This window comes from Oryzias latipes, chromosome 17 (genome assembly GCF_053564925.1).
Source record: "Oryzias latipes strain Hd-rR chromosome 17, Olatipes_Hd-rR_3.1".
In the NCBI taxonomy this organism is placed as follows: Eukaryota; Metazoa; Chordata; class Actinopteri; order Beloniformes; family Adrianichthyidae; genus Oryzias; species Oryzias latipes.
The window spans coordinates 19,790,830-19,815,719 of NC_136253.1; the positions used below are offsets into that span (position 1 = coordinate 19,790,830).

The following is a 24,890-nucleotide window of genomic DNA, read 5'->3' on the forward strand; positions in this document are numbered from 1 at the left end:
TGCTCATAATTAGACTCAAAATTATCAGGTAAAATGATAAATATTAGGTCTTACTTTTAAAACCAAAATGTATTCAAATTAATTGTTTTAACTTAATTTTTAGCGAGAGCATCCAATAAGCTTGACAAATGTACACACTCAGACTAAAAAAGAAAAAGGTAGACGATATAAACATTTTTTTGTTGCCCGAATAATAAACCTTTTAAATCTCCTTTATGCTTAAAACGAAAAATTTGATGTTACTTTGTCCGACGTTTGTTTTGTCACCGACGCCCCCTTCCGGTCCGGGACGGTATGGTGGTGCTCTTCCTCTCTCTCCCGGCTGCACTTGGGTGTTTTGTACTTCACCGTCCCGTCGAGTGATCCAAAGCAACCCGCAAGATGACCATCAACACCATGGCCAAAGGAGGATGGCAGCGGGAACAGATGATTTGCTTCCGCATGGTAGGCGTGTGCAATCATGTGATTGTTTATTCACTCAGATTGTAGCAGCATCAATCCAAAAACATCATCCAGCCAGCTGTGCGACCAAATCCAAAAGAGGGGAGGAAAGTGGAACATGTGATGAGGCTTTTTTCGGACTGTTTATTATTAATCTGTCAACTGGGTACCTTTAACTCACTTTTATTTTGATAATTGTGTGTTTCACAAACAGATGGAGAAGATGATTGTGGCTATGCAAGATCCTGACATGGGGATGAAGCTGAGGAACCAGAGGCTCCTCATCACGGTCATTCCACATGCCATGACAGGTATGTGCTGCAAAAGGTACAATGTGCATGTGGACAGAGACCTGGCAGCCTGCTTTATTTATCATGCAGAAGAGGATTTCTGAGATCACAGTGTGATTTATAAAGAGGAAGAAGTTTGAATTTTTAAAACACTCATGTCATTTTTCTTTCATTTTTTTCAAAGGTCATGATATAATTATATGGTTGATCCACAAATACAGTGTCTGTGAGGAGGGTAAGTCCATTGTTGGATAAAAAGTCTGTTTTTTAATGCATGTGCTTGTTGTGTTTTAAGTTTCCATGATATGGTGTTTCCTCTCAAGATGAGCTGGTAGTAATATATGTGCAGTAGCGACTTGCTGTTTCCAGTAAACAGGAGGAGTGTGGAACCTGGTGGGACCAGGTTTGATTAAGTCACCTGATGATTCATGTTTGATTAACCTCCCAGCGGAGGGACGTCTCAGAGGACAGCTTCACCCCGGAGCTAAATTGAAGGTTGGCCAGGGGGGAAAAAAAGTTGGAAAAGTGGTAATTAAAATGCAGAGTAAAGCTCTTTAATCAAAGCTCAGTCATAAAAGGGGTACATTAACAACTTAAGGAAGAATAAAGGTCTTTGAAGGTTTCTCTCCCCAGAATCTAACCTTTACATCAAACATATTTTGCAGAAATAAGAAATAAAAAATGCTTGAAACATCTTGGTCTTTCACAGAGGCTTTGCATCTTGGTGGCATGCTGGTGAAATACGGATATATTTATCCTCTCAAGGAGCCACGCTCCCTTGTGTTGCAGCCTGATGAGTCACCCTACCGCTTCCAGGTCAGACCAACACCTGATATCATGTTCACCAGTCTTTGAAGACCTGCTCTGATGAAAATCCTGTTTTTGGTGTTTTCAACATGTTCTTCTGGCAAAATTTCTCATGATATATAAATAAAATTAAGTTTAAAATTACATTTCTAAGAATTTTGTTTATTCAAATTGTTGTGAATCAGGAACAGACGAAAAAATGCAGTTGGAAAAAGCTTGTAGGTGTGACGTAGAAGCTACTACGGCAAGCCACAAGCTTTCTGCTCTGATGCAGCCAGTTACAGGCAAATACATCCATGTGCGTCTTCACTGGATAGCTCCAACATTGCTCGCCATTTTTGTTGTATCGGTAATGCAAGCGTAAACAGACGATGGGAAGAGTTGCCCCATTGCCCCACGAGATTGGTCCCACCCATAACTCTGTGGCAAATTTCTAATAAATTACCACCGCTCTGCAGAAACTATGTCCTAGAAAACTACTCAGGTTTCTAAAATTTGGTTAAAAACGGCACAATCACAATTAAAAAACAACTGGAAACGCTTTGACTGTAGATCAAAAGATGATCGGAGTGGGACGTTCAACTGTTAGGCTCCCTCTATCCTCGTCCGTCTCTCTTTTACTTCTCCTTTCCTCCATTAGCCCGTTTCCTACAGTAATCCCTCATCCATCTGCCTCCCTCCAGTGCCACTTTTTCATCCTTTTTACTGAAATCAGTCTTAGCTTGAAAGCAAACACCATGTGATTTTTACAGACTCCATACTTCTGGACGAGTACGCGATGGCCTGCCTCAGAGCTAGACTATGGTAGGAAAACCCAACATGGCAGAAAAGAAAAAAGAAATCTACCAAAAACATGACATTTTCTTAAAATATCCACTAAAGGCAAAAAGCGTTCATCAAAATTAAGTCCCTCAAGTTCTTTTAATGTTCTTTTGTTCCACCACAGCGATATATTTGGCTAAGAAGAACATACGAAAGCAAGGAGAACTGATGGAATATGAAAAGGTGAGATATGAAGGTGTGTTTAAGAGAACATATAAATCAATCCTCTTGATAAAGACGTTCAGTCATGACTCTTAATCGCTCTTCATTTGCTTCTGAACTCCAAGGAACGGTACAGTTTGTTGCACAAGAAGATCAACCACACCTGGGACTTTGTGGTGATGCAGGCTAGAGAACAGCTCAGGTACATGTCAACGCAAACTTGGAAGTATGTATCCAGTCATTTCACGCAAACAATCTTTCAATCTGCTTTATGTTTTAGGGCATCCAAGCAGAGGCGAAAGGCAGACCGGATCGTTTTAGAATGTCAGGAGCAGGCTTACTGGCTCATCAACAGACCCCCAGTATGTTTATCACCATTCCTGTTCTTTATTGTTATATATCCTGTGTTCTAGTAAACTCCTGAATGTAGTATACTTTGCCACACACATGGTATATGTATTTTATTGTGCATTTATTGTGTCCTTGGGCAAAACACTTTACCCTCCGAGCATCCAGTGTGGCTCCACTGATGTGTGGATGCGAATCAATGTGAATGAGGAGTGAATGAATAATAATAATAGATACGTAAAAAACTTTGAGCATCTGGAAAAGCGCAGATTTCAATCCATATTAGTATTATTATTATTATTGCTATTATTATTATTATTGCTATTATTATTATTATTATTGCTATTATTTTTGCTATTATTATTATTATTATTATTATTATTATTGCTATTATTATTATTATTATTATTATTATTATTATTATTATTATTATTATTATTATTATTATTTACTCTCTACTAGACTTTACTATATTTTATAATGTATTGAATTGAAGTATTAATATTTTTACCTTTCCACTATTCATTACTACACTCTACATTTTTGTGTACAAATCAGTATAAGGTATTTCAGTACAATATACCGTGTAATCTGCATTTTTTTTTTCCTAGTATATGCAGTATTTTATACAGTATACTCCATCAATACTTTACTATTGTACACTTGTACACTATTGCAATTCTATGTATTTTTCCTACGCTTTAATTCATTTTTAGTTATTTTTCTTCTGGGAATTTTATAAACTTGATTCTTTCCAAAGTTTCAATGTGTATTTAACATCAGAGGTATCTGTACTAAGATGTGACACACAGTGCTATTCTCTTGCCCAGGGGGGTCCAAACTCTTTGCAAAGAGGGCCGGGTTTTATAAAGTGAAAATGTGAAATAACATTAAATGAACTATTTATGAAAATTCTATGGCAATGAGATACTTGAAGTCTAAATCTATTTCCCCCAAAGTTATAGTGAATTTCTGATTTAAAGACAAGAAATAAAATGAATAAAAAGTCTGTCTGGAGACACAAAAAAAAGCAACTTTTGTCAGCATTAAATCTGGGTTCAAATAATATATTACATATTTTGCACTATTACATGCTCACTGTAAACTTTTAAATTTAGATCACGTAAAAAGAAAGAAATGATAATTCAAAAAGTACAAACCACAAACATAATTGTTTTGAATTTCACAAAAAATACTTCAATTTTCACATGTCCTGGTGGCTCTTGCTGTCAACTTTCCCTTTTATCAGGATTTTATTTGTATTATTACAGTTGACGTTTAAGAAACAAGCTGAAATTTTTAAACCAATGGTTTACAACGCCCAATAACAACATTTTTCACACCGTTTTATGAAATTCCACATATTACTGAATTTTTGATGTTGGAAATTTGCCGGACTTTGGACATGCCTGGTTTAGCCTGTTGTTCTGTGTGGTCATGCAACGCTAATTTTTGCACTACTAAACAACAATTTGCAACTCTATTGTGATACATTTGTCATGTTTTTATACAATTTTGTGTGTTTTCCATTATTATTACTCATTATATTATAAAACATCGGTTGTTGAGCTGATTTGACACACACTAGTACTGATATATTGTGTTTTTATTTACCAGGTTGCACTAGCTGTAGTATTTATCATCATATTAGTATCAAAAGTACTCAGTTTTGCAGTATTTAAAACTGTATCACAAAATATAGAAGAGTCAGGTCCCACTAATGTTCACCCAACATTTTCCTAGCATAAAATATTTAAAGTCTCCGGGAAAAAGCCTGAGCCAACAAAAGGGGTTTCAGTGAAGTGGAGATGTGCCACGCAGACACAAATCAACTCTTTGCACGTCTTGTTCCTTTTTTATCTGTGACTATTTTGTTTTTCCTGCACATCCATGAGGTCAGGGAGAAGTAGAGGAAATTTAAGGCGGATGAAAAAGGAAGATGAAAACCTGCCGGAGTGGGGAGCGTGACACAAAAGGACGTGCATGGAGGAGGGACTCCATCTTTTCCTGACCTCATGAATTAGGCACGAAGGCTCAGAGAAAGAAAGAAAAAAAGGAAAAAGAAAGATTCCCGGGGAAAAAAATTAGAGCTAGTGAAGTGGAAAACTCAAGGAAGTGCTTCTCCATATGCAGAGACCTGAGTATGACTGTTTGTATCAATCTTTATTTCTGTTTTTTTTTGTTTGTTTGTTGTAGCCTGGGGTGCATAATATGTTAGACGTCGGTCTTGAGCGACAGAATAACTTCAATTTACGAGCCACGCTGGTCAGTGTTTTCTCTGTGCACTTGTTTTCCTCTCACAAACAACACACACCCCTTCTAACACTGACTTTTCTTTCTTTTTTGCTGCTGGAATTGTGAAAAAGTAAGTAAAAAAAGAAACACTTTAAAAAAAAAAAGAAGTACTGGCCTGGAAATGAGCTGCAGAATATATGAAGCTCTAATCTGTTTTCCTATTTTTCACAGATCTAGAACAGTGACTTCTACAAAAACGAGGTAAATCATTTAACGGTTTTAAGGTTGAAATGAATCTTTTGGGTTTTTATGCATCATATTTAAGGGTTTCCTTTTTTTTTCTTCTGTCTTTTTACAGATTGAAGTCTACAGAAGGGCCCTTGGAAGAAACCGTGTGAAATCGTCAATCTGCCTAGAAGGGTTTGTATCAGAGTGATGAAGGCTCACGTGCACACTCACAAGTGCACATAAGATCTAATGGAGGTCTTCTGTCCTAAAGTAAATTTACAGATGTCTGGCAAACACACACAAACACACACACACACACACACACACAGCTCTATGCTCACATTAAGAGCCCTTGAAAAGATGCTTCTTGAGGCAAGTTGAAATGAGTGGCCATTAACTGCTGTGATCTGCCGTGCTAAAAGACCAAAACCAATTTTGTTGCACGCATGCCTCTGCATTGGAGCAGCTTCCTGAAGTACAGCGAGCAGTACCAGAACCACGATCCCATCATGCAAGGCTGCCTTCCCAGCAACCCCTGGATCTCTGATGATACAGCGCACTGGACAATGAACACAGAAGTGTAAGACTATTAACCCACATCGACACAGAAGTTTACAAGCCGAATGACCTTTTGACCTTTTCTATTCAGGATACTATATACCACCAAAGGAAACAGCTTCCATAGTTATCGAATTAGCTGTAACCTATTATGAAAGTTGCAAATAAAAGAGACTGGAAGTGGGAATTGCTAATGTCTGCAGAAAGCTTCGGCAATGTTAAGTTGTGCTTTTACTGTTTTCGTATCATTACTAGTCCTACACATCAACTGGAAATGACCCATTGTGCTACAACGGTCTGAGTGCTGACATCATCCACTAATATCTTGTTATCAGAAAATCTGCTAGTGTGACTGTCAATATGGCTGATTAAATGACAAACTGAGTTTTCCACATTGGCAAAATTGCAAGCAGAGTGTTTGAAATATTTGTGCACAGACATAGGAGGAAAATCGGGAGCAAACTTTGATTTAACTTAATTTGATTTGAAACTTACATAATCTGAGGTACACAATATAGTAACCAGTAAATTCATTTATTAATTAATTTTAACTCACAGGATGCATTTTATTTTATAACCAAATCTGACACAGAGTTGCACATGCCTTTATCAATGAAAAAAATGTTTTAATTACGTGTTTTTGTTTGTGTGTCTCTTTTTTAAAAACTGTATAGTGTTTTAAGCTGCTCAAAGCACAAAAAGCACTGTTTTTATTTAAAAAAAGATAGGATTTGATTTGATTTGATTGAAACAGCTGGTGTCAAAGGGTTTTTACAATCAAAAAGACTTCAACTTGTTTACTGTCTATGATAAACTAGACTTAATCTTTAAAATAAATGATCAACCTTACTTTGCAACAGATCCAACAAGAGCCCAGCGGAGGGACTTGATCATACCTGGCCGTCCCAGTCAGGCACTTTAATTGCCTCCTCTGAGCTTGTTTTTCTACACAGGGTGCCGGTTCCGACACGTCTGCGAGTGGAGCGTTGGAGCTTCAGCTTCATGGAACTCCTCAATGACGCCATGGGGAGGCAGGAATTCATGCTGTACCTAGAGAAGGAGTTCAGTGGTAAGAAGGAGAACGTTGCATTCAAGTGTCATTAAAAAAAATGTGATTTTCAAAAAAGTTTTTTTTAGGTGAGACATTTCAGTTCGGTGTACTTCCAGTGAAACCATAAAAGTGGTTTAAAAAGCGTTCACTCACAGTTCAGGTAACTGAGACGATTGAAAATATTAAAAGAAAAAGGAGGAAGAGAGAAACAAATGCTAAACAAAGAGTTTACTCTTGAGAAAAGCAGAACAAAAGATGGCTGGAGTATTTGCTCAATCATGCAGAAATATAAAATATTGCCATAGGCTGCCGCTTTCCCACAGAGGGCCTGATGCTATATAAATCTTTTATTGTGCGTCACTTTCCCCTGGCCTGCACGGTTGTTTTTTAGAGCTTAGCTGTTGTCTTTCTGTGTTGCGTCTGTCCTCAGCGGAAAACCTGTACTTCTGGCAGGCCTGTGAGGAGATCCGACATGGAGAAAGTTCTAAGATCGTGGAGAAAGTGGAGGAAGTTTACAAGTAGGTGTGGAAAAAGGCTGAAATGCAGGTTTACTTGCAACCTGATTGCATAACTTCTGCACTTCATTGCTGTTTAGAAACTTCCTGGCACCTGGAGCTGCCCGTTGGGTCAACATCGACAGCAAGACAATGGACAAAACTTTGGAGGGCATCAAACAACCGCACCGCTTTGTCTTGGACGACGCGCAAATGCACATCTACTTCCTCATGAAGAAGGTGTGCGTCTGCAAGTTACTCTGAATCAGAGAAGGATCACACAAATATTTCTGCAAATTCTTTACAACATTTGATTATGTTGTAACCCTTTAAATGCCAGATTCCTTTAATTGGGGAAGCGATTACTTTGTTTACATCTTTTCTGCTTTTTTTTACACAAAGGTGAAAGAGACATTTTAATGCATGAAAACTATGGCTAGGGTTAAATATGGCTTTTTCTCACAAAATCAGAAAACAAAAAGCTTTTCAGAAATAACACTCAGAAGATAAGTCAAAGGTTAAGTAGTTAGTAGAATAGAATAGAATAGAATAGAATAGAATAGAATAGAATAGAATAGAAGACTTCATTAATCCCACGATGCGGAAATCCATTCTGTTAGCGGCAGCAGAGAAAAAAGACTTCCAAGTAAAGTAAAGTGACCAAAAGTTAACCAACTAACCCGACTGCTCAGATGAAAGGGGTGTGGCTTTTTCATTTTCCATTTTAGTATCTAATAAAAAATTAAAATAGCTTAGTGTAAGCTCATTCTTCTTGCATTAGCTCAGACATTTTTTCGTGTTTGTCTGCTCAAATCCAATCCAATCCGATCAAATCAAATCAAATCCAACCAAACCAAATCAAATCAAATCAAATCAAAGAGAAGGAAAGCAAAGCAAAGCCAATTTAAATCATATATATTTAAATTAAGACAAATGTATTCAAATCAAACAAAATTAAATGTGTTCAAGCATTTAGATCAAAATAATAATAATCAAAATAAATACATTTAAATCAAATAAACATATTTAAATCAAATCAAATTTGAATTTATTTTTTTGATTGCTGTTACAGATCCATCAGAGAGAACTAATAATAAAAACAGAACCAGACTTTCCATCAATATATTGTCCTGTGTAGAAGTTTTTTATGGCCTACAATCAAATCTGCCGCTGTGCGTTTCCATCCAGGACTCCTACCCGAGGTACCTTAAATCTGACCTGTACAAAAACATGCTGGCTAAGGCCATTGTCCCCCAGGAAACCAAGAAAAGGTGACATTTCTCCTCACTAAGCACCAATTCCAAAATTTTAGATGAAGACCTTAACTAACCTAACCTCTGCGTTTTGTCCCTATCAGCGTGTTTCCCTTTATGAGACGCCAGCGCCATTCTAGCCCATCCCCTGCTCAGGCTGTCGCCCAGGTGACAGAGGAAGAGGGGCGTCATAAAGGGGCTGGGTAAACAGGTATCCACAGCTTCTGGCTTTGCTATCAGGTGGTCATCCATTAAAAGAAACAATCCTGGCCCCCTTAATGTAGTTGATCTCCACAGCTCCTCCCGAGGAGCTCCTTCCCTCCTGACTTTTCTGTCAAAACCTCCATGCAACACTTAAAAAAAGCATCAGCATCTTCTAAAATCCCACACAATCATTAAAGATAGGCGCTTTAAGACCTGGTATGACCCCTGCTGCATCCTTTTATTTTTATTATCCACCTCATCAAATATCATACATGTACTTGTGCTTGTTTGTCCGGTTCATATACTGCTGGAGCTGCACATATAGCATGATTTTATCCTAATAAAATGTCTTAGCGTCAGACGTGTTTGCGCTCATTTCAGCATTCGTGCATCTGCGGTCAGGCTTGAAATCAGTTTGCTTTGGGGCTTTTATGTCTTCTGCTTCATTTCCATTGCTTAATGTGAATTGAAAAACGCAATCAGAGAATTTTTCTTTGGCTTTAGAGCTCAAATTTATCATAACTCAGTAGTTCTCCTCCACTCTTTTCTTAGCCTAATCTGGCTCCCCCTTCTGGCTGCATTTGTTCCCTTAAATATTTTTTGGTCAGGATGTTTTTCCAGTATTCCTCTTAGATTAGACTTCAACTATTTGACCGACACACCTGAGCGGTTAAGCTTGGCTATGCTTGATCTGTGGGATTTCATTTACTAATGGAGGTAAGCTCAAAGTTGGAGCACTTTTACACGCACGGGCAGAGAATTCCTTTCAGCACAGCAACTCATGGAGATTATAATAATCCGCTTTCCTCTCGTTCGGCTCTTCTCTGGTGTGAAAGTGTGTTCGTGTGAGGGAAAGATAAATATGATCCACAAAATTCGCAAAACAAAATGTGTTTGTATAGAACCTATTTAATTCTTTATAGGCTTTAACGGACCAGAAAGTGATTGCCACAGCACTCAACTCAACTTGCATTGCACCTTTTGAAAGTAAAAATAACAGCAAAAAAAAAAAAGAATAAAAGAGGAAACAGTTTTAAATCACTCCTCACAATAGGATCAGCATATGGACAGGAAATTGTGCGAACAATAAAAGGAATGCTGTGGGACAGCCTATAAATGTCATTCTAGAAGGATTATACCTCCACGCACGTGGAACGACGTGTCCTATATTAAGAGCGGACGCCATGCGTGACCTTTGCACGTGGTAAAAAAAACGGACACACACATATAAAGAAAGAGACGGTAATCGTCACCTACATTCATTGAAAGCTGAGTCCTTGCATCAATCAAAGACATGAAGTACTGGGAAACAAAAACACAGAACAGAGTTTTTTGTCGGAATTTCAACGTGCTTGTGACCTTTAAAGTTATGTGCACCCTGGTGTTAAAGAAGACAGTTAAAGGGAAAAAAAATCCTAATTTTTCCAGCACATTTGTGAAAAAAACATTTTTTTTAAGATGCAAGGCTTTAGAAAAACTAAACACTCATTCCTCTGAAACAAAAAAGATGTTGTTAAACTTAAAAGATACAAAGAAATAAAAAAAGACACATTAGATCAACGCTCAAACTAAGAAAGAAGGATTTCATTCAGGTTTTTTATAATAAATATCAACAAATAAAGCTTTTTTTTTGCTTACACAACAAAAAAAGGGCACATAAGGCAGCTGGAATGACATTTCATCGTTTGCTTGACTCCCTTTGGCGTTTTTTTTTTCCTTTTGAATTTTGCTAAAATTTTTGCTGTAGAACTTCAACTTTTACTAGAGCTGCGAGACTTTTACAGGGACGTTTTTGGCAAAGCAGCAGTTTTCTCCTTTAAGCGAGCAACAAAATATTCCCAAAAGTACATATAGACGATGTGGAGATCAAAGATCTTTAAGCTGATGAAGAAAAAACTTGTGGTATTCAGGCTCATGAAAACGAAAACAAAAAAAAACATTTTAAAAGAGTTTCTACCGGTAAGTACTTTCAGATCAAACATTCCCGTTTTCCTCTAGTGTATGATTTACTTCCATAATGAGGCTAAACTCTTAGTGGTGAGGTGAAAGTAAATGTTGCAGCACATTTATCTCTACTTTGACTCTTCTTTATGTGAGAATAAAGCCTGAGGACCTATGAGAATATAGGCGGAACTCTCATATTGTAAAAAGCTGACGACAGCAGCTGTTTCAGTAGTTTCACGTGACGGTGTAGAGCTCCTCCTTGCTGCTCTCACAGAGCGTATATCCACAAATCTGTGGTCTCCAGCTCCAATGCCAGCTGAAGCCTCTGCTCCACCCCAGCGCCTCTCGCTGCTTCTCCTCCGGCGGCAGCAGGAACACCACGCAGCTGGCCACCAGGATGTGCCACAGCGAGTGCGTGTAGTAGTAGTTGTCCTCCGTCTCAGCAAAAATGTACAAGCACACCCCCACCAGGGCGCAGCACAGTCCGGGGACGAGGTAAAAGGCCCAGCGCTTCCAGGAGGGTGGGTAGCAGTGTCTGCGGCGGACGCCTCTGTACACCTGCGGATGGAGCAGAAGCTGCCGCGTCAAGGTGGACGGGCTTCGTGGCGGACGGAGAAGGGTGCTCACCCAGGTGGAGGCCATCAGCAGTATGGCACAGAGGATGGGGCCCAGCATGTTCCACAAACCTTTGCGGTCCAGTTGCATAGACATGGCTATCAGCAGAGCTCCCAGCATGAACAGAGTCTGGCGAAAAAGTTAACGGATTAACAAAAGTATTTTAAAGATCATTTAAAGTTACAATTCTGTTTTTTCTCTTTCAACTCCCATCCAGACAGTGCCAACGAGTATTCATGCTTCCGAACAGGCGGACGGAGGCTTACGTATTTGGCTATGGCTCTGATTTGAGCCATGCACAAGATGGTGACCCAGATGGAACAGACCGACCCGAGGAAGTCGCAGTACTGCAGGGCGTCGTAGTCCATAATGCACAAAACGGCGACACCCGGCTGGTCACACGCGTGATAGAACTGCGGGAAATGGGAAAAATGAATGTCGACAGTTTTCTTTCACATTTCTACAAAATATCACTAAAAGCCAGCTTTTTTTTGGGCGCCTCGAATGCATACATGCCCCTCCCCCTTCATTCTAAATGAGGTTTTGGTGTGTAATATGTCAGAAAACAGCAGATTCTTTTCAAAGAGGGAGTCATGAAACTTTTCCTTCGGCTTCCTTAGGAGACCAGAGAGTTTAGATCCGGACTTTAAAAACTGAAAACTTTCTTGATGTAATAGCTTATATTTATTTTTAAATAAAGGCTCACGGTAAAGTGAGTGTTACATTCAAAATGAGGAGCTATTTTACTAGAAAACCTCTCCCGCTCTGGTAGGGGGAATCAGAAAGTGAAAACAGTGAAAGCTTTGGGACGTGGGAGAGTCCTGCAACAGCAGCTGCTGCTCACTTCAAAACTCATGTCTCTTTTATGACAAATGGGCTTTCAGGGAATTTGTCCATCATCTGACCAGCCTCACGACTGTTCCTCTTTACCCAACATCGTCTTTTGCAGTTTGTCTGACAGCCGCCATCCAGACAGCAGCTAACGACAGTTCACTTGCATAAGGGAAAGAATTTCTGCACAACCTGTCTCAGCAGGGCTCATCTGCATGCTCATCATCCTCATGGGGGTATCAAACTCCACCATATATGACCACAGCTGCGTGTTATTGGTCATGCTTTGAATCCACAGGGACACGTTTGTTGCTGTCCTCAAACAGGACAATGCACAGCACCATTTTAGCCAGGATCTCTGGACAATTCCTGGAAACTGACGACGTTCCAGTTCTGGCCGGCATTCTCAATTGTGCGCTTGAATCGGTCTCTCCATGTGCCTCGTGTGTGGTCCTTAACAGATGCTCCTCGACATCATTATTTGATTCTGTAAACCTCCAAAGAAGAAGAAAAGTTTTGGAACATTCAAGTGTGTTCAAACCAAATACAAACAGAGGAGTGAGAAAAACATTACAGACAGATTTTAAAGTAACTGAGGACAAGTCATTTGAGAGTTCATGTCAAAACGCTGAACCCTTCTCCAACAGGACAAGCCCACTACTTCCTTTTTTGGCCACACCTCTGAGGTCTTCGGCACATGAATATTCATAAAGTGCTGCAGTCAGCATGTTTTATTTGCAAGTCTACAATGTAATCCCAGACGGGAGAAGATTTTTGGGAGGCAAAAACACCTTAAAGACCCACTCCAATAAAAATGTGAGTGTTTTTAACATCTTCTTGGGACAATTTTCCTCTTGATGGAGGACATACAGTACAGACCAAAAGTTTGGACACACCTCATTCAAAAAGTTTTCTTTATTTTCATGGCTATGAAAATTGTAGATTCACACTGAAGGCATCAAAACTATGAATTAACACATGTGGAATTATATACATAACAACAAAGTGTGAAACAACTGAAAATATGTCATATTCTAGGTTCTTCAAAGTAGCCACCTTTTGCTTTGATTACTGCTTTGCTCTTAATGAGCTTCAAGAGGTAGTCACCTGAAATGTTTTATCACTTCACAGGTGTGCCTTGTCAGGTTTAATAAGTGTGATTTGTTGCCTTATAAATGGGGTTGGGACCATCAGTTGTGTTGTGCTGAAGTCAGGTGGATACACAGCTGATAGTCCTACTGAATAGACTGTTAGAATTTGTATTATGGCAAGAAAAAAGCAGCTAAGTACAGAAAAACGAGCGACCATCATTACTTTAAGAAATGAAGGTCAGTCAGTCCGAAAAATTGGGAAAACTTTGAAAGTGTCCCCAAGTGCAGTCACAAAAACCATCAAGCACTGCATCAAAACTGGCTCACATGCTTACCGCCCCAGGAAAGGAAGATCAAGAGTCACCTCTGCTGTGGAGGATAAGTTCATCCGAGTCACCAGCCTCAGAAATGGCAGGTTAACAGCAGCTCAGATTAGAGAGCAGGTCAATGGCACACAGAGTTCTAGCAGCAGACACATCTCTACAACAACTGTTAAAAGGAGACTGTGTGAATCAGGCCTTCATGGTAGAATATCTGCTAGGAAACCACTGCTAAAGAAAGGCAACAAGCAGAAGAGACTTGTTTGGGCTAAAGAACACAAAGAATGGACATTGGACCAGTGGAAATCTGTGCTTTGGTCTGATGAGTCCAAATTGGAGATTTTTGGTTCCAATCACCGTGTCTTTGTGCAACGCAGAAAAGGTGAACAGATGGACTCAACATGCCTGGTTCCCACCGTGAAGCATAGAGGAGGAGGTGTGATGGTGTGGGGGTGCTTTGCTGGTGACACTGTTGGGAGTTTATTCCAAATTGAAGGCATACTGAACCAGCATGGCTATCACAGCATCTGTTCCATCCGGTTTTCGTTTAGTTGGACCATCATTTATTTTTCAACAGGACAATGACCCCAAACACACCTCCAGGCTGTGTGAGGGTTATTTGACCAAGAAGGAGAGTGATGGGGTGCTGCGCCAGATGACCTGGCCTCCACAGTCACGGACCTGAACCCAATGGAGATGGTTTGGGGTGAGCTGGACCACAGAGTGAAGGCAAAAGGGCCAACAAGTGCTAAGCATCTCTGGGAACTCCTTCAAAACTGTTGGAAGACCATTTCAGGTGACTACCTCTTGAAGCTCATCAAGAGAATGTCAAGAGTGTTCAAAGCAGTAATCAAAGCAAAAGGTGGCTACTTCGAAAAACCTAGAATATGACATATTTGCAGTTGTTTCACACTTTTTTGTAATGTACATAATCCCACATGTGTTAATTCATAGTTTTGATGCCTTCAGTGTGAATCTACAATTTTCATAGTCGTGAAAATAGAGAAAACTCTTTGAAAGAGAAGGTGTGTCCAAACTTTTGGTCTGTACTATTTGTGCGAAAATTTAAGCTTAAAATTGTATTCCTGAGTATTTCGTGATTCGAATTGTTGTTAATCAGGCACAGATGAAAAAAAAACCTGATAGAGCTTAAATGAAAAAAAGTAACAGAAGGAAGAGAATCCAAAACTAGAAAATCTTGTACTTCCAGTTAACTTTTTAATCTAACATCACTTCGTTGCATCCGGAAATGTTCTCCTTCTTTAAGGTCTCCTGCTTCAGCAACTCTGATTCTTATATTTTCCCTGATAAAAATCCCTGTTTCTCCACTGCACATGCTCAAACCATCTCATTCGGGCTGTTCCGACTTTATCTCAACAACATGACCTCTCCCTCTGATGTACTCCTGATCTTAGCCCTCCTCCTCAATCACAAAGAGAACCTTGACTTCCTGAGCTTCCTTTTTTTGGAAGTGCAATCGTCTCTGTAGCACATTTTTGTACATTTTTTATTTTCTACATTTAAAAACTGAACTAAAATTTGATTTTTTTTTTTTTTTTTTAGAAACCTAAATCAAAATTGTTGGAGCATCTAAAGAGATATTTGCACCAGCAAATCTATAAAAACAAAGCAAACAAAAGGTTTACTTTTTTCCATTTATATTTGATAGTTGATAAAAAGAAAATAAAAACGAATGTTTCCGGTAGAACCCAGCTTACTATGCCATGCATGGCAGCAAGTTACCGTGGAGAAGAACATGGTGAAACAGTAGACGGATGCCTCTGTAATGTAGAAGCGCCTGGTTGCCACGACGATGGCAGGCAGGAAAGACAGGTTGCTCAGCGTGAGCAGCAGAGTGGAGAGGAGCTGGCGACCGTAGGACAGAGCCGAAGAATAATCAGTGCACCCCCAACCCTTCCAGCCTGCAAAAAAAAACAAAAAAAAAACAAACAAAGCATGCAGTGTGAGTGCAGAGAGAGGGGGGTGGTTAGATTTTTTCATCCGTGATCATACCAGCCTTGCAGACGCAGCCGGCGTACAAGTAGCTGTAGGCTCTCAGGAGCCTGCATTCACCGTAGGAGCCACAGTCCTCCACACAGGCGCTGACAGACAACTCTGGGACCACCGACACCACCGAGGCGTTACCACAGGAGCTGCTGAAGGAAGCATAGCACACGCGTGACATTAAAGAAGCCCACGCCTTTACCTCATTCACAGAACATTTCTGAACATGGTAATGTGGAGGAGCATCAACAAAAGCATGATTATTTTGAGTTTTCATCACTCAAATTGACTTCTGTCGTCACCTGATGCTGCAGCAACACTCGAATTTTGCATTTGATTCTACCAACAGCTAAGTTGTTTTAATAGATGTTCTAATTAACTACTTTGTTGGAAATTAAAATGATGATTCATAGTTTGGAAGAACATAACAGCTCAGAGAAACAGAGAGACTGTGTCCAACTCAAGGATTTACATTTCACAAATACTCATGTTGGTTAATCTGCCAGGGCACCAAGCACAGCTAAACAAACAGCACCGGTAAAAATGATTCTAGATGCAACATTGTTGGAACAAACTTGAGTGTTGCTGCTTAATTTTTTATTTCATTTCTTTAGTTCATGATTGATTGAGTTAAAAATCGAATTATTTGTCGTAAATGCCTCAATAGCTCCATGTTGAGCAATAAATCAAACTCTACTTGACTTTAGTTAATATTCATTATTGTGTGACCTAAGTGTTCACTACTGCAAAAACCTCTATGATTATAAGTAATTACACTATTGAGAGGACGGCATCTTCTTCCAAATAGATTTTGTTATTTCCTAAATGAGTTTGATACATCTGTGTCATTTTTTTGTTGTTGGATTGTCTAACAATAATGCTTGAAATGAACCAAAAGATCAAATCAAATCTTTTCATTCCAAAACCAGAGTTTTACCTATAGAGGTATTTACATAGGTGGAGCTTTGAAGGCTAAAATTATAAAAATGTAAAACTACAAATCAGGCGCTTTTATTTTGTAATGTAGAAAATTATTTAACATAACCCTGCTCCTCCCTCCATCTTTATGCTGATTGGATATGTCAAAAGGTTTGCCTCATGTGACAATAGGGATGAAACGTCAGCATTGATGAGGTGTGGACACCTGTCACATTGGAGAGAGACCGTGTGTTCTGCAGCATACCTGCATGCATGCATGTGTGCTACCTGTTGCAGTGGAGCTGCAGGGTGAGGTACCACGATGCAGACTGAGGGAAGGGCAGCCTGAGCACAGCTTTAGGGGAACTGGTGTTCACAGCCACACCGTATCCTCCGAATAAAGCTGTTGATAAAAAAATATATGTTATCGTTTTATTTGGTCTTTAGTGTTTTCATTTACTCAGAAAAAAAACCCAAAACTTAAATCACTCGCTTATTTCATTGTGCAAATAATATTTTTGCTTTTTACTTTGGGATAAAAATGCTTTGTTTTTAACTATTTGTCATATTAAGACACTTCAAGTCTAAATTATGCAAAATCAATCCTGAAATTTGAAGGAATCTAATCGAGAGAAAATTAAAAAAAGACCTTTCAAGTTTATGACTGGTTATTAACTGGTCACTTCACACAAAAATGTGAACGCTGTTACATTTCCGCTCAGAACAGGGTTGCAGGTTTGTTTGCTGCATAAAAAATGGAATGGCTTCACCTGTACGACAAGGTTGGGAGTGGTTGAGCTGTAGGACCGGAGCCCAGGGAGAAAAACAGGCAAGCACACTGCTGCTGTTGTCCAAGACTACATCAGTCTATGAAAAAAAAATGAAAAAAAAGAGAGAATTAAAGGCGTTCCCCTTTCTGGGCTCTCAGACATCACTGCACATGTGCAGAAACTCTGTCTGACCTACCGTGTTCAGAGTGAGTCGCAGATTGAGCGTGCCCCCTGTGGCTTGACTGGGCAGTGGGTAGGTGAGCAGAGTGGGATGCGTGTCTGTGACACTGACGTTTGACCCATTGGCAGCTGTGAATCGGAGCGAGAGGACGTCCACTTCCTCGTAAAGAACGGGGACGCTCCACATGCACGCCGACACCGTCAGAGACGTCGGCAGAGCAGAGGATTTATTGGCAAAGCTGAAACCGTTTGAGACCTCTGTGGTGTTTGCTGACGTGGAGTTGCTTTGGCTGCTGCTTTTCTGAGGCTTCTTGAATTCATCACCTCCTTCAAGGCCTACACTTTTGGGTTTACATCCCTCTGAAAAAACACAATGACGGGCAGTTTTGTAAAACCATAGAGCACTTTTCATGACTTTTTTAAGACGTTTCTTTGTTTACCTGTGTAGCTCCAGGTAATCCGGAAGGTCACAGAGCGGTTGACCTGGCTGCTCTCCACCACGACTCGCAGCCAGGTGTCCCACGGTGGGTTAACCAGAGATGCAGAGCAGCTCATCCCCGAGCAGTTCACGGTTACCGGGCGCTGCAGCAGGGATGCAGAGCCGAGCCTGAGGAGCAGCCAGCAGTTTCCGCTCTCCGCTGCCTCCCCTGACGAGCAGTCGCGCACGGTAACCGAGAGCGACGAGGCAAACTCTGGAACGAACAATCTGACAACAACAAAAAAAAAACAGTGTCAGGCATTTCATTCAAAGGAAGCAGAGCATGCACGAATACCCAATAATTACTTAAGGCGTGCAGGTTGCTCAAAGGATGCAGTCTGCGTGAGGAATGCATCCTGCGGTAAAACGGGCGTGTCCACCGCTCTCCTGACAGACAGCTGAGGCTGGAAGAAGTACGTGCAGGACGGGAAACCCTGGCACACAGAAACACACAACTTAACCTCTACAAAAACATGAACGCTGAAACCTTAAAACACCCAAAAGCATTACAAACAAATACAAATGTATAAAAGCACAGATGTTGGGGAGCTTGCAGAAATAAAAACACCTTTCGCGCAAAAATCTTACCAAACAAGACTATCAACTCACCACAAGAGGAAGGGGAAACAATGTCCTTTAACTGCTTTGCAAGCAAAAAAAAAAAACAGTAAACCTACTATGTACCTGTTCAACAAGTTGGAAGGAAAGCATGTGGATGCTGAAGATTCAACAACTAAATGAAAGTCTTTCCAATAAAATGAGACCCAACAAAACTACTTTAGGATAAAATACTAAGAAAAGAGACACTAAATTGCTGACAAACCTTCTGCTCTATGCGTCCGTCATCCTCCGGCAGGTGAGCAGCGACGAACCACTCCCCAGGAGCAGGGTCTGACAGGTTAAACATTGTGGAGTTCTGCGAGATTACCGGCAGAATCAGAGACAAACTGGGGTTCCAAAGCGTCACGTTTGGAAACACACAGTCAGTCGGGTTTATAACTGGAGGGGCGCCCCATCGAATGTACCTGAAGAGGTAAGATATGAATTAAAAAACATTTTTTTTAATGAACAAGAAAACCCAAAGAGGAAGATGGCAGCTGGAGGCTTTCCCTTCTTACACAGTGATGTTGTGCTGGCCACAGTAGAAGCTGTTTCCTCTCGTCACTGTGAACGTCCAGCGTGCGATGGCCGTCTCCTCTGGGATATGGAACCTCTGTAGTCTCACGTTGCCATACCAACCATACTTGGACAGCTTTTGAGCAGGTCTGGATGTGAGCTCTGCCATGAAGGTCACCTGGCCATCTGTGAGGGAAAAATTAAAAAGTTAAAGTATACAAAGAAGTAACATGACAATAATGTGAAAAAACACATTTAACATGACAGTTATTCTAACTGAAGGAGCATTGGTGTTACAATTTATTAAAATTATATACACTTTGACATCAAAAAAGACATTAATTCTAAGTGACTAAGCTAAAATTAAATTAAATCCACTCTAAATTTAGTTTATATTTATTGAAGCACGTAAGTGCAAGTGTGATGATATGGGGTTAAATGGACTAAACTAAAGATCACAACTCAGTGTTCAAATTCTTGGCAGATAAGAAAATGTCCAAAATTATAACAATGAAGAATGATTTTTACCACAACGCGAGTACCGATATTGACAAGAAGAGTTTTTCTGCAGTCAAGTACAAATCAAGCAGTGCTTTAAGCATTGCTTAGATATTTTATTCAAGGAAATGCAGCCAAAGCTCGTTATTTCCTGTGATTTCTCTACAGCTGCTCTCAAAGGAAATACAACTTAAATAGATTCCAGAGTGCCACATCAGCCTAAACAAGGTGACTATGGTAGAACAAGCCGTGGTAGAACAAGCTGAGGTAGAATAAGCTATGGTTCATATGTTCTAAAAGCGTCATCGCTTTCTGTAGAGTTTGATCAAAAGAGCGACAAATAAAAAAATATATATAAATATACATACAAATAATCTTCAATTCCTGTTGAGGTTCAGAAAGTAGAGCAGCCTTTAGTATATTTATAAAAACCATGAGGGTTGGTGGTTTGATTCCTCATGGCACATGCTCAAATGTCTTGAACAACAAACTAATAAATCCAAAACAGAAATAAAAAATATTAATTCCGACTAAAGAGTATTTCTTTAACCGTGGCATCTGGTGTATTAGTGCTAAAAAGCTCATTTTAACTCAATAACACCTTTATAGGTCACTACGTAATTCTAGCCTTCACTTTTCTTGAATAGAAAAGGTGGTGCGTTCAAAGACCTCTACGTCATCTCTAAATATGTTTTAATATTTTTATTAGTTCGTTGGAGAAAACTGAATAAATAAACAAAAATTTTAAATGGGTCCACGGTGGAGTTTAATATCTCTTAGCTTACACTCCCCAAATTGGAAAATTTAGTAAACGTAAAACTAGACGATAATTAGTCTCACAGTTTGTTAATTTATAAGCGAGTCAGTAATAAATAAGCACTTTTTGATAACATTCTTAAAACTCCCACAAACAAGTTCAACGAAACAAATTATTTAGCAATTTTACTGGTACATTTATCTTTGTGTAACTTAACACCAAACCGTAACACTACAGTTAGCAAAAATGCTAATAATTTAAACCGGTGTCTCCACTTGACATTTCTTACCCACTCGTGACGTCCACGTCGTTGCAGCAACGAGAAGGATTGCAGGCAGAAAAACGTCCATGTTTCCTCTCAACCGTCTGAATTTTCTTACATCTTCACACCTATCATAACCTAACCGTACCTGCAAAATCACTTCCGGGTAAGTGCGTAAACATGTGACGTAACGCTGGAAAACGGAGCCTTCAATGACTGTTGGAAATATTCTTTTACATTTATTTCTTGATTTACAAAACGTATTTATTTATTTATTAAACTTCAGTGATGGTTGTCAAGACCCTTTTGTGTAAATAAAGAAAAAAATGACTTTTGTATTATAACAATTCACACGTCAACTTTGTTTGTAAATTTCCTTTAATACAAAATAAAAGCATGCTTCATTGTGGTTTGGCATCCTCAGAAAGTTGACACTATTCAGTGTCTTCATATTAATGTCTGAAATTCAAATTTTATTTCTTTCTTTATTTTAAAGAGAAACAGAAAACCTTTCAAAACAAGGCAGAAAAAAACTTAAAAAAAATCAGTATATAAAGATAATATTTGACAGTACTGTTTGAGTTTTAATTTTTTTTAAGCTGCATGATCATTTTAATTTACAGAGAATTAAATAACAATTGTCCTTAATATTCTTTCTTGATTCCTGTGTTATAAAGAGAAACACATAAGACAGACACAAGCTGGTAGACAGGTGAGAATCACTTTCTTTGTAACTCCACACTCTCAGTATCATAGTTCATGTACCTCTGTATTCCTGGAAATTTCCTTTTAAATTGGAAAACTTTAAAACAAAGATTGCTTAAATTGTATTGATAAAATCATAAAAATGTGACATCATCCTGAGACTCCACCCAACACCACTGAGTATCATAGCCTGGTAGGACATTTTCAGCAATAGCGGAGCTCTCCTTGTGACCTTTGGTATGACCCTCTGTGAGTGTTTCCACTGTTGAATTGACTGGGTTTTTGGCTCCTGATTGTTGACTTGGACCAAATAAATCTGCTTTTAGCTCTTTCCGTGTTCTGCTTGACCTCTGCAGAGCTCTTCTGATTGTCTCTGCATTACCTTTAATCTTTTTTGGCTCCCCTGCCCAAAGGTTGGGTTGAGCCAAACAGTTTGAATGTGTAACTGATGACGGATCGGGACGTCCAAATGCAGAATGAGTGACTGTAGATTTAGGGGCAGGTAGACTTGAAGGTCTTATGTCCATTGTGCTGAGCTCCAAGTGGTTTGGATCAGCACTCTTGGCGTGTGGTGGATCAGCTGGTTTCTCGCTCCAGGTTTTAAACAAATCCTCGGGGAACAAGGCACTGTCTCTGTGGAACAACCAAACCAAGTGTTCAACCACATGAATCAAGAACGTTGGGATGGAGAAATTTCACAACACTGTGGAATTAAAGTCCCACTACAATCATCTTTTGACGGGTGCAAGAAAAATGGCAAACAATGTTGGAGCCATCCAGGCGTAACGTTTTGAGCCAGATTCTGTCATACGAGGAAAACAAAGACGTACATGGATCTATTTGTCTGCAAGTGGATGCATCAGAACGGAGCGAAGCAGGGACCCTGTGACTTGCTGTTGTAGCTTCTACGTCACATCTAAAATTATTTTGAAACAGCATTTTTGTTGGGTTTGCTCCTGATTCTCAACGATTTGAATAAAGTAATGCTCAGAAATTCAAAGTTAAGCTTAATTTTCTGTACATACGTATGTCCTCCGATATTAGAAAAATGTACATGTTAAAAACACCAAAAACACCATTTTCCTCTTCAAATGTGTGAGATAGAGGGATGGATTGGCATGAAACTTCTGTTTGCTGAAGAAAAGCCAATGTAACATGCATTTTAGCTCCTAAATTACCAACATTTAGCATCTACTTGAAAGCAAAAACATGTTTTTTTTTTCATTGCAGAAAACAAATTTAGATGTCAAGGGGTTAAAAATTTTTAGGTAAAATTCAGTTTAATGCTCAAGAATAGTTGAAAACCCTCCTTTTAGCCCAATTTGTTCTGTAAAAACTGAACATATTAGTGCATTTGCTTCTCTTGCTTCTTTTTCTTTTTCTGTAGAACGAATAAGAAATATATTTCTAGACTTCCAGAAGTTTTTCTTTGGATTGTAGCTGCCAATTTACTTGTTTTAATGGAGTTCTTGATCCTGACCTCCAACGCCTGTTGACGCAAATATGCATCAAACCACTTTGTCTCAACAAAGTTAGCGTATCTACTTGAAAGCAAAAACGTAAGTGACCTTTTTTTTCATAGCTATAATAAATACAGGTGTCAAAGGATTAAATTAATTCAAATGGATTGGTTTTAAAATTGGTTTTAACCTCTAGGTAGCTCTGTGTTATCTGGACTGAACACTAAAATAACAGAGACTTCCACCAAACCTATTTTTGGTGAAGTTCATCACTGCACACCTGAAACAATCGCTTAAGGGAGACATGGAGAACCCGTGCTCCTCCACCGTTGCCAGGCTGCTCAGGCTTCCTGTGAGGCTGCTGCGACGACTGGTTGAGGTGCCCCTCTCCTCCATGAGCCAGCGCATGGCCTCGATGCCCTCGTGGACCGCCACCAACTGCTTCAGGATCTTCACATCGGTTGAGCGGAGCCACCTCTGCATGGACAAACAGAAGGGCTGATGAGCTACAGGCACGTTGGGAGTGTGTATAGCTTTAAACTAAAATAATGGGGGAAATTCCACCCATCCATCCATTTTCTTAAGCCACTTTATCCCTTTTGGTGTCACGGGGGTTGCCGGTGCCTGTCCCTGTTGGGGGAAGGCGGGGTACACCCTGGACAGGTCGCCAGCCTGTCGCAGGGATCGCAATCACGTGCACACACACACACACGCACACACCCACACGCACACACACACACACACACACACACACACACACACACACACACACACACACAGACATTTCGAACCAGGGCCTTCACGCTGTGTGATGAGAGCGCTAATCAGTGTACCACCGTGCAGCCCGAAAATGACATTATATAGCAAAATAAAATACAAATGTTATTTATATGTGGTTTACTAAAACCTACTTTTTGCTATTATAACCTTGTTATTATGTGAGAATAAAAGAGAAAGGAACGGAACAAGAAAACAGATGATGGGTGTGATCTAATAAGTGACAGTATATGTCATCAGAGATATAAGAACAGGTTAAGTGGCTCAGAAAGGTGCTCTGTGGGTTTGACATTTGAGCACAAACACAGCAATGTTGGCGTCAACTGGTTCAGCAAGCCATGGCAACTCGAAAGTGTCCACAGGTGGGGTAACTGCATCACACAAAGGCATTCTTATGTCAAAGAAATGAAAAGCAAAAGAGGATTTCTTTACCAGCTCTTGTTTTAAGTTGGTTATTTTCTCAGTTAAGTCGTGGCAGAGGGTTGAGTCGCTTCCTTTGGCCAAATGGTCAGATCTCCATCCCTGCTCGCAGTCTTCCCTCATCCAAACCAGGAGACTGTCGGGTGTTTTCCTTCCAATCTTGTTCTCCAACTCGTTCAAATCTGGAAAGGAGTCGCTGTGGATTTCTTCCGCCATGCTTAGCAAAGTGAGTCCGTGTGCGTAAAATGTGCGTAAAAAGCTAAAACCCTTGCCTCGAACAGAAAAAAATCCAATCAAATTACATGGCAAAATCACCAATATCCTCAGGTTGTATTAAAAAAAAAACTCCATAATTAGACACGAGGAAGAAAAAACATTCCAAGAAAAAGCTAGAAACGTGGATGTAATGGTTTTGCTTCTGCTGCCGCCGTTCACGCAGCGCGCACTGATGGTATGCAGCCCAAACATGATGCTGGAAAGTGGAAGTCCTCTCTGTGAAGTTCACAAACAATGGTGGGAGTTACAGAGGAGGTCACATGGGAGGCTGCGGGAAGCACCTGCTCTCAGCGAGCTGCTGATGTAAGCGCGCACGGCGCATGACACTGGCGCGCATGGACCTCCTGTTTGCCCAAAAGGAGAGCGCATGCACCGGTAGGTCTCAGGTCGGTTCGGTTTCAGATGGAGCAACAGTAACAGAAAATATATGTTTAATACGTTTCAAATAAAATACAAATTTAAAGGATGACTCATTTTTAGGAGTAATCATTGAAGAAAATATTAAAGTGAAACAAATTTAAAAATAAAATCCAGTCATTGAAAATCTGCTTTGATTACACTCAACCTATAAGAGT

The 24,890-nt window shown here is 39.8% G+C and overlaps 3 protein-coding genes across 6 annotated transcripts; 1 reads left to right on the forward strand and 2 right to left on the reverse strand.

Moving 5' to 3' along the window:
• The first annotated feature begins 259 nt into the window (after positions 1 to 259).
• rgs11 (regulator of G protein signaling 11) lies at positions 260 to 9,252 on the forward strand. 3 transcript variants are annotated; one of them, XM_004079059.5, is made up of 17 exons: positions 262 to 444; positions 656 to 752; positions 916 to 966; positions 1,441 to 1,547; positions 2,291 to 2,342; positions 2,485 to 2,543; positions 2,648 to 2,724; positions 2,803 to 2,884; positions 5,067 to 5,135; positions 5,343 to 5,366; positions 5,464 to 5,525; positions 5,800 to 5,913; positions 6,845 to 6,960; positions 7,373 to 7,460; positions 7,538 to 7,676; positions 8,625 to 8,707; positions 8,794 to 9,252. In XM_004079059.5, the coding sequence occupies exons 1-17, from the start codon at positions 382 to 384 to the stop codon at positions 8,894 to 8,896; spliced, it is 1,386 nt and encodes a 461-aa protein (XP_004079107.1). In that variant the 5' UTR covers positions 262 to 381; the 3' UTR covers positions 8,897 to 9,252. The 3 variants fall into 3 exon arrangements, with proteins under 3 accessions (XP_020566549.1, XP_004079107.1, XP_078790898.1); XM_020710890.3 differs by lacking the exon at positions 5,800 to 5,913 and having other exon boundaries at positions 260 to 444; XM_078934772.1 differs by lacking the exons at positions 262 to 444; positions 656 to 752; positions 916 to 966 and adding an exon at positions 1,094 to 1,226.
• A 530-nt stretch (positions 9,253 to 9,782) lies between these two features.
• pgap6 (post-glycosylphosphatidylinositol attachment to proteins 6) lies at positions 9,783 to 20,885 on the reverse strand. 2 transcript variants are annotated; one of them, XM_023965023.2, is made up of 13 exons: positions 20,705 to 20,885; positions 19,163 to 19,346; positions 18,868 to 19,069; positions 18,351 to 18,478; positions 18,007 to 18,272; positions 17,583 to 17,926; positions 17,387 to 17,483; positions 16,905 to 17,019; positions 15,708 to 15,847; positions 15,438 to 15,616; positions 11,719 to 11,865; positions 11,465 to 11,581; positions 9,783 to 11,395 (listed from the first exon to the last, which is right to left on the reverse strand). In XM_023965023.2, exons 1-13 carry the CDS (start codon positions 20,763 to 20,765, stop codon positions 11,072 to 11,074), a joined length of 2,304 nt encoding a protein of 767 aa, XP_023820791.1. In that variant the 5' UTR covers positions 20,766 to 20,885; the 3' UTR covers positions 9,783 to 11,071. The 2 variants fall into 2 exon arrangements, with proteins under 2 accessions (XP_023820791.1, XP_023820790.1); XM_023965022.2 differs by having other exon boundaries at positions 15,708 to 15,850.
• A 152-nt stretch (positions 20,886 to 21,037) lies between these two features.
• On the reverse strand, positions 21,038 to 24,612 carry LOC101171696 (uncharacterized). The gene is made up of 3 exons (XM_004079061.5): positions 24,052 to 24,612; positions 23,123 to 23,319; positions 21,038 to 22,015 (listed from the first exon to the last, which is right to left on the reverse strand). The coding sequence occupies exons 1-3, from the start codon at positions 24,253 to 24,255 to the stop codon at positions 21,517 to 21,519; spliced, it is 900 nt and encodes a 299-aa protein (XP_004079109.1). The 5' UTR covers positions 24,256 to 24,612; the 3' UTR covers positions 21,038 to 21,516.
• Between the last annotated feature and the right edge of the window lie 278 nt (positions 24,613 to 24,890).

What these genes read in the sequence shown, in the direction of transcription:
- rgs11 (XM_004079059.5), top strand. Translation starts at nt 382, where the DNA reads ATGACCATCAACACCATGGCCAAAGGAGGATGGCAGCGGGAACAGATG. An exon ending in AGATGATTTGCTTCCGCATG is followed by an intron (nt 445 to 655) that starts GTAGGCGTGTGC and finishes TTTCACAAACAG; the next exon opens with ATGGAGAAGATGATTGTGGC. An exon ending in TCTACTTCCTCATGAAGAAG is followed by an intron (nt 7,677 to 8,624) that starts GTGTGCGTCTGC and finishes GTTTCCATCCAG; the next exon opens with GACTCCTACCCGAGGTACCT.
- LOC101171696 (XM_004079061.5), bottom strand. Translation starts at nt 24,255, where the DNA reads ATGGCGGAAGAAATCCACAGCGACTCCTTTCCAGATTTGAACGAGTTG. An exon ending in CCAACTTAAAACAAGAGCTG is followed by an intron (nt 23,320 to 24,051) that starts GTAAAGAAATCC and finishes TTGTCCATGCAG; the next exon opens with AGGTGGCTCCGCTCAACCGA. An exon ending in CCCTTAAGCGATTGTTTCAG is followed by an intron (nt 22,016 to 23,122) that starts GTGTGCAGTGAT and finishes GTTGTTCCACAG; the next exon opens with AGACAGTGCCTTGTTCCCCG.
- pgap6 (XM_023965022.2), bottom strand. Translation starts at nt 20,765, where the DNA reads ATGGACGTTTTTCTGCCTGCAATCCTTCTCGTTGCTGCAACGACGTGG. An exon ending in GATTACCTGGAGCTACACAG is followed by an intron (nt 17,927 to 18,006) that starts GTAAACAAAGAA and finishes GTGTTTTTTCAG; the next exon opens with AGGGATGTAAACCCAAAAGT. An exon ending in TCAGAGCCATAGCCAAATAC is followed by an intron (nt 11,582 to 11,718) that starts GTAAGCCTCCGT and finishes CTTTTTCGCCAG; the next exon opens with ACTCTGTTCATGCTGGGAGC.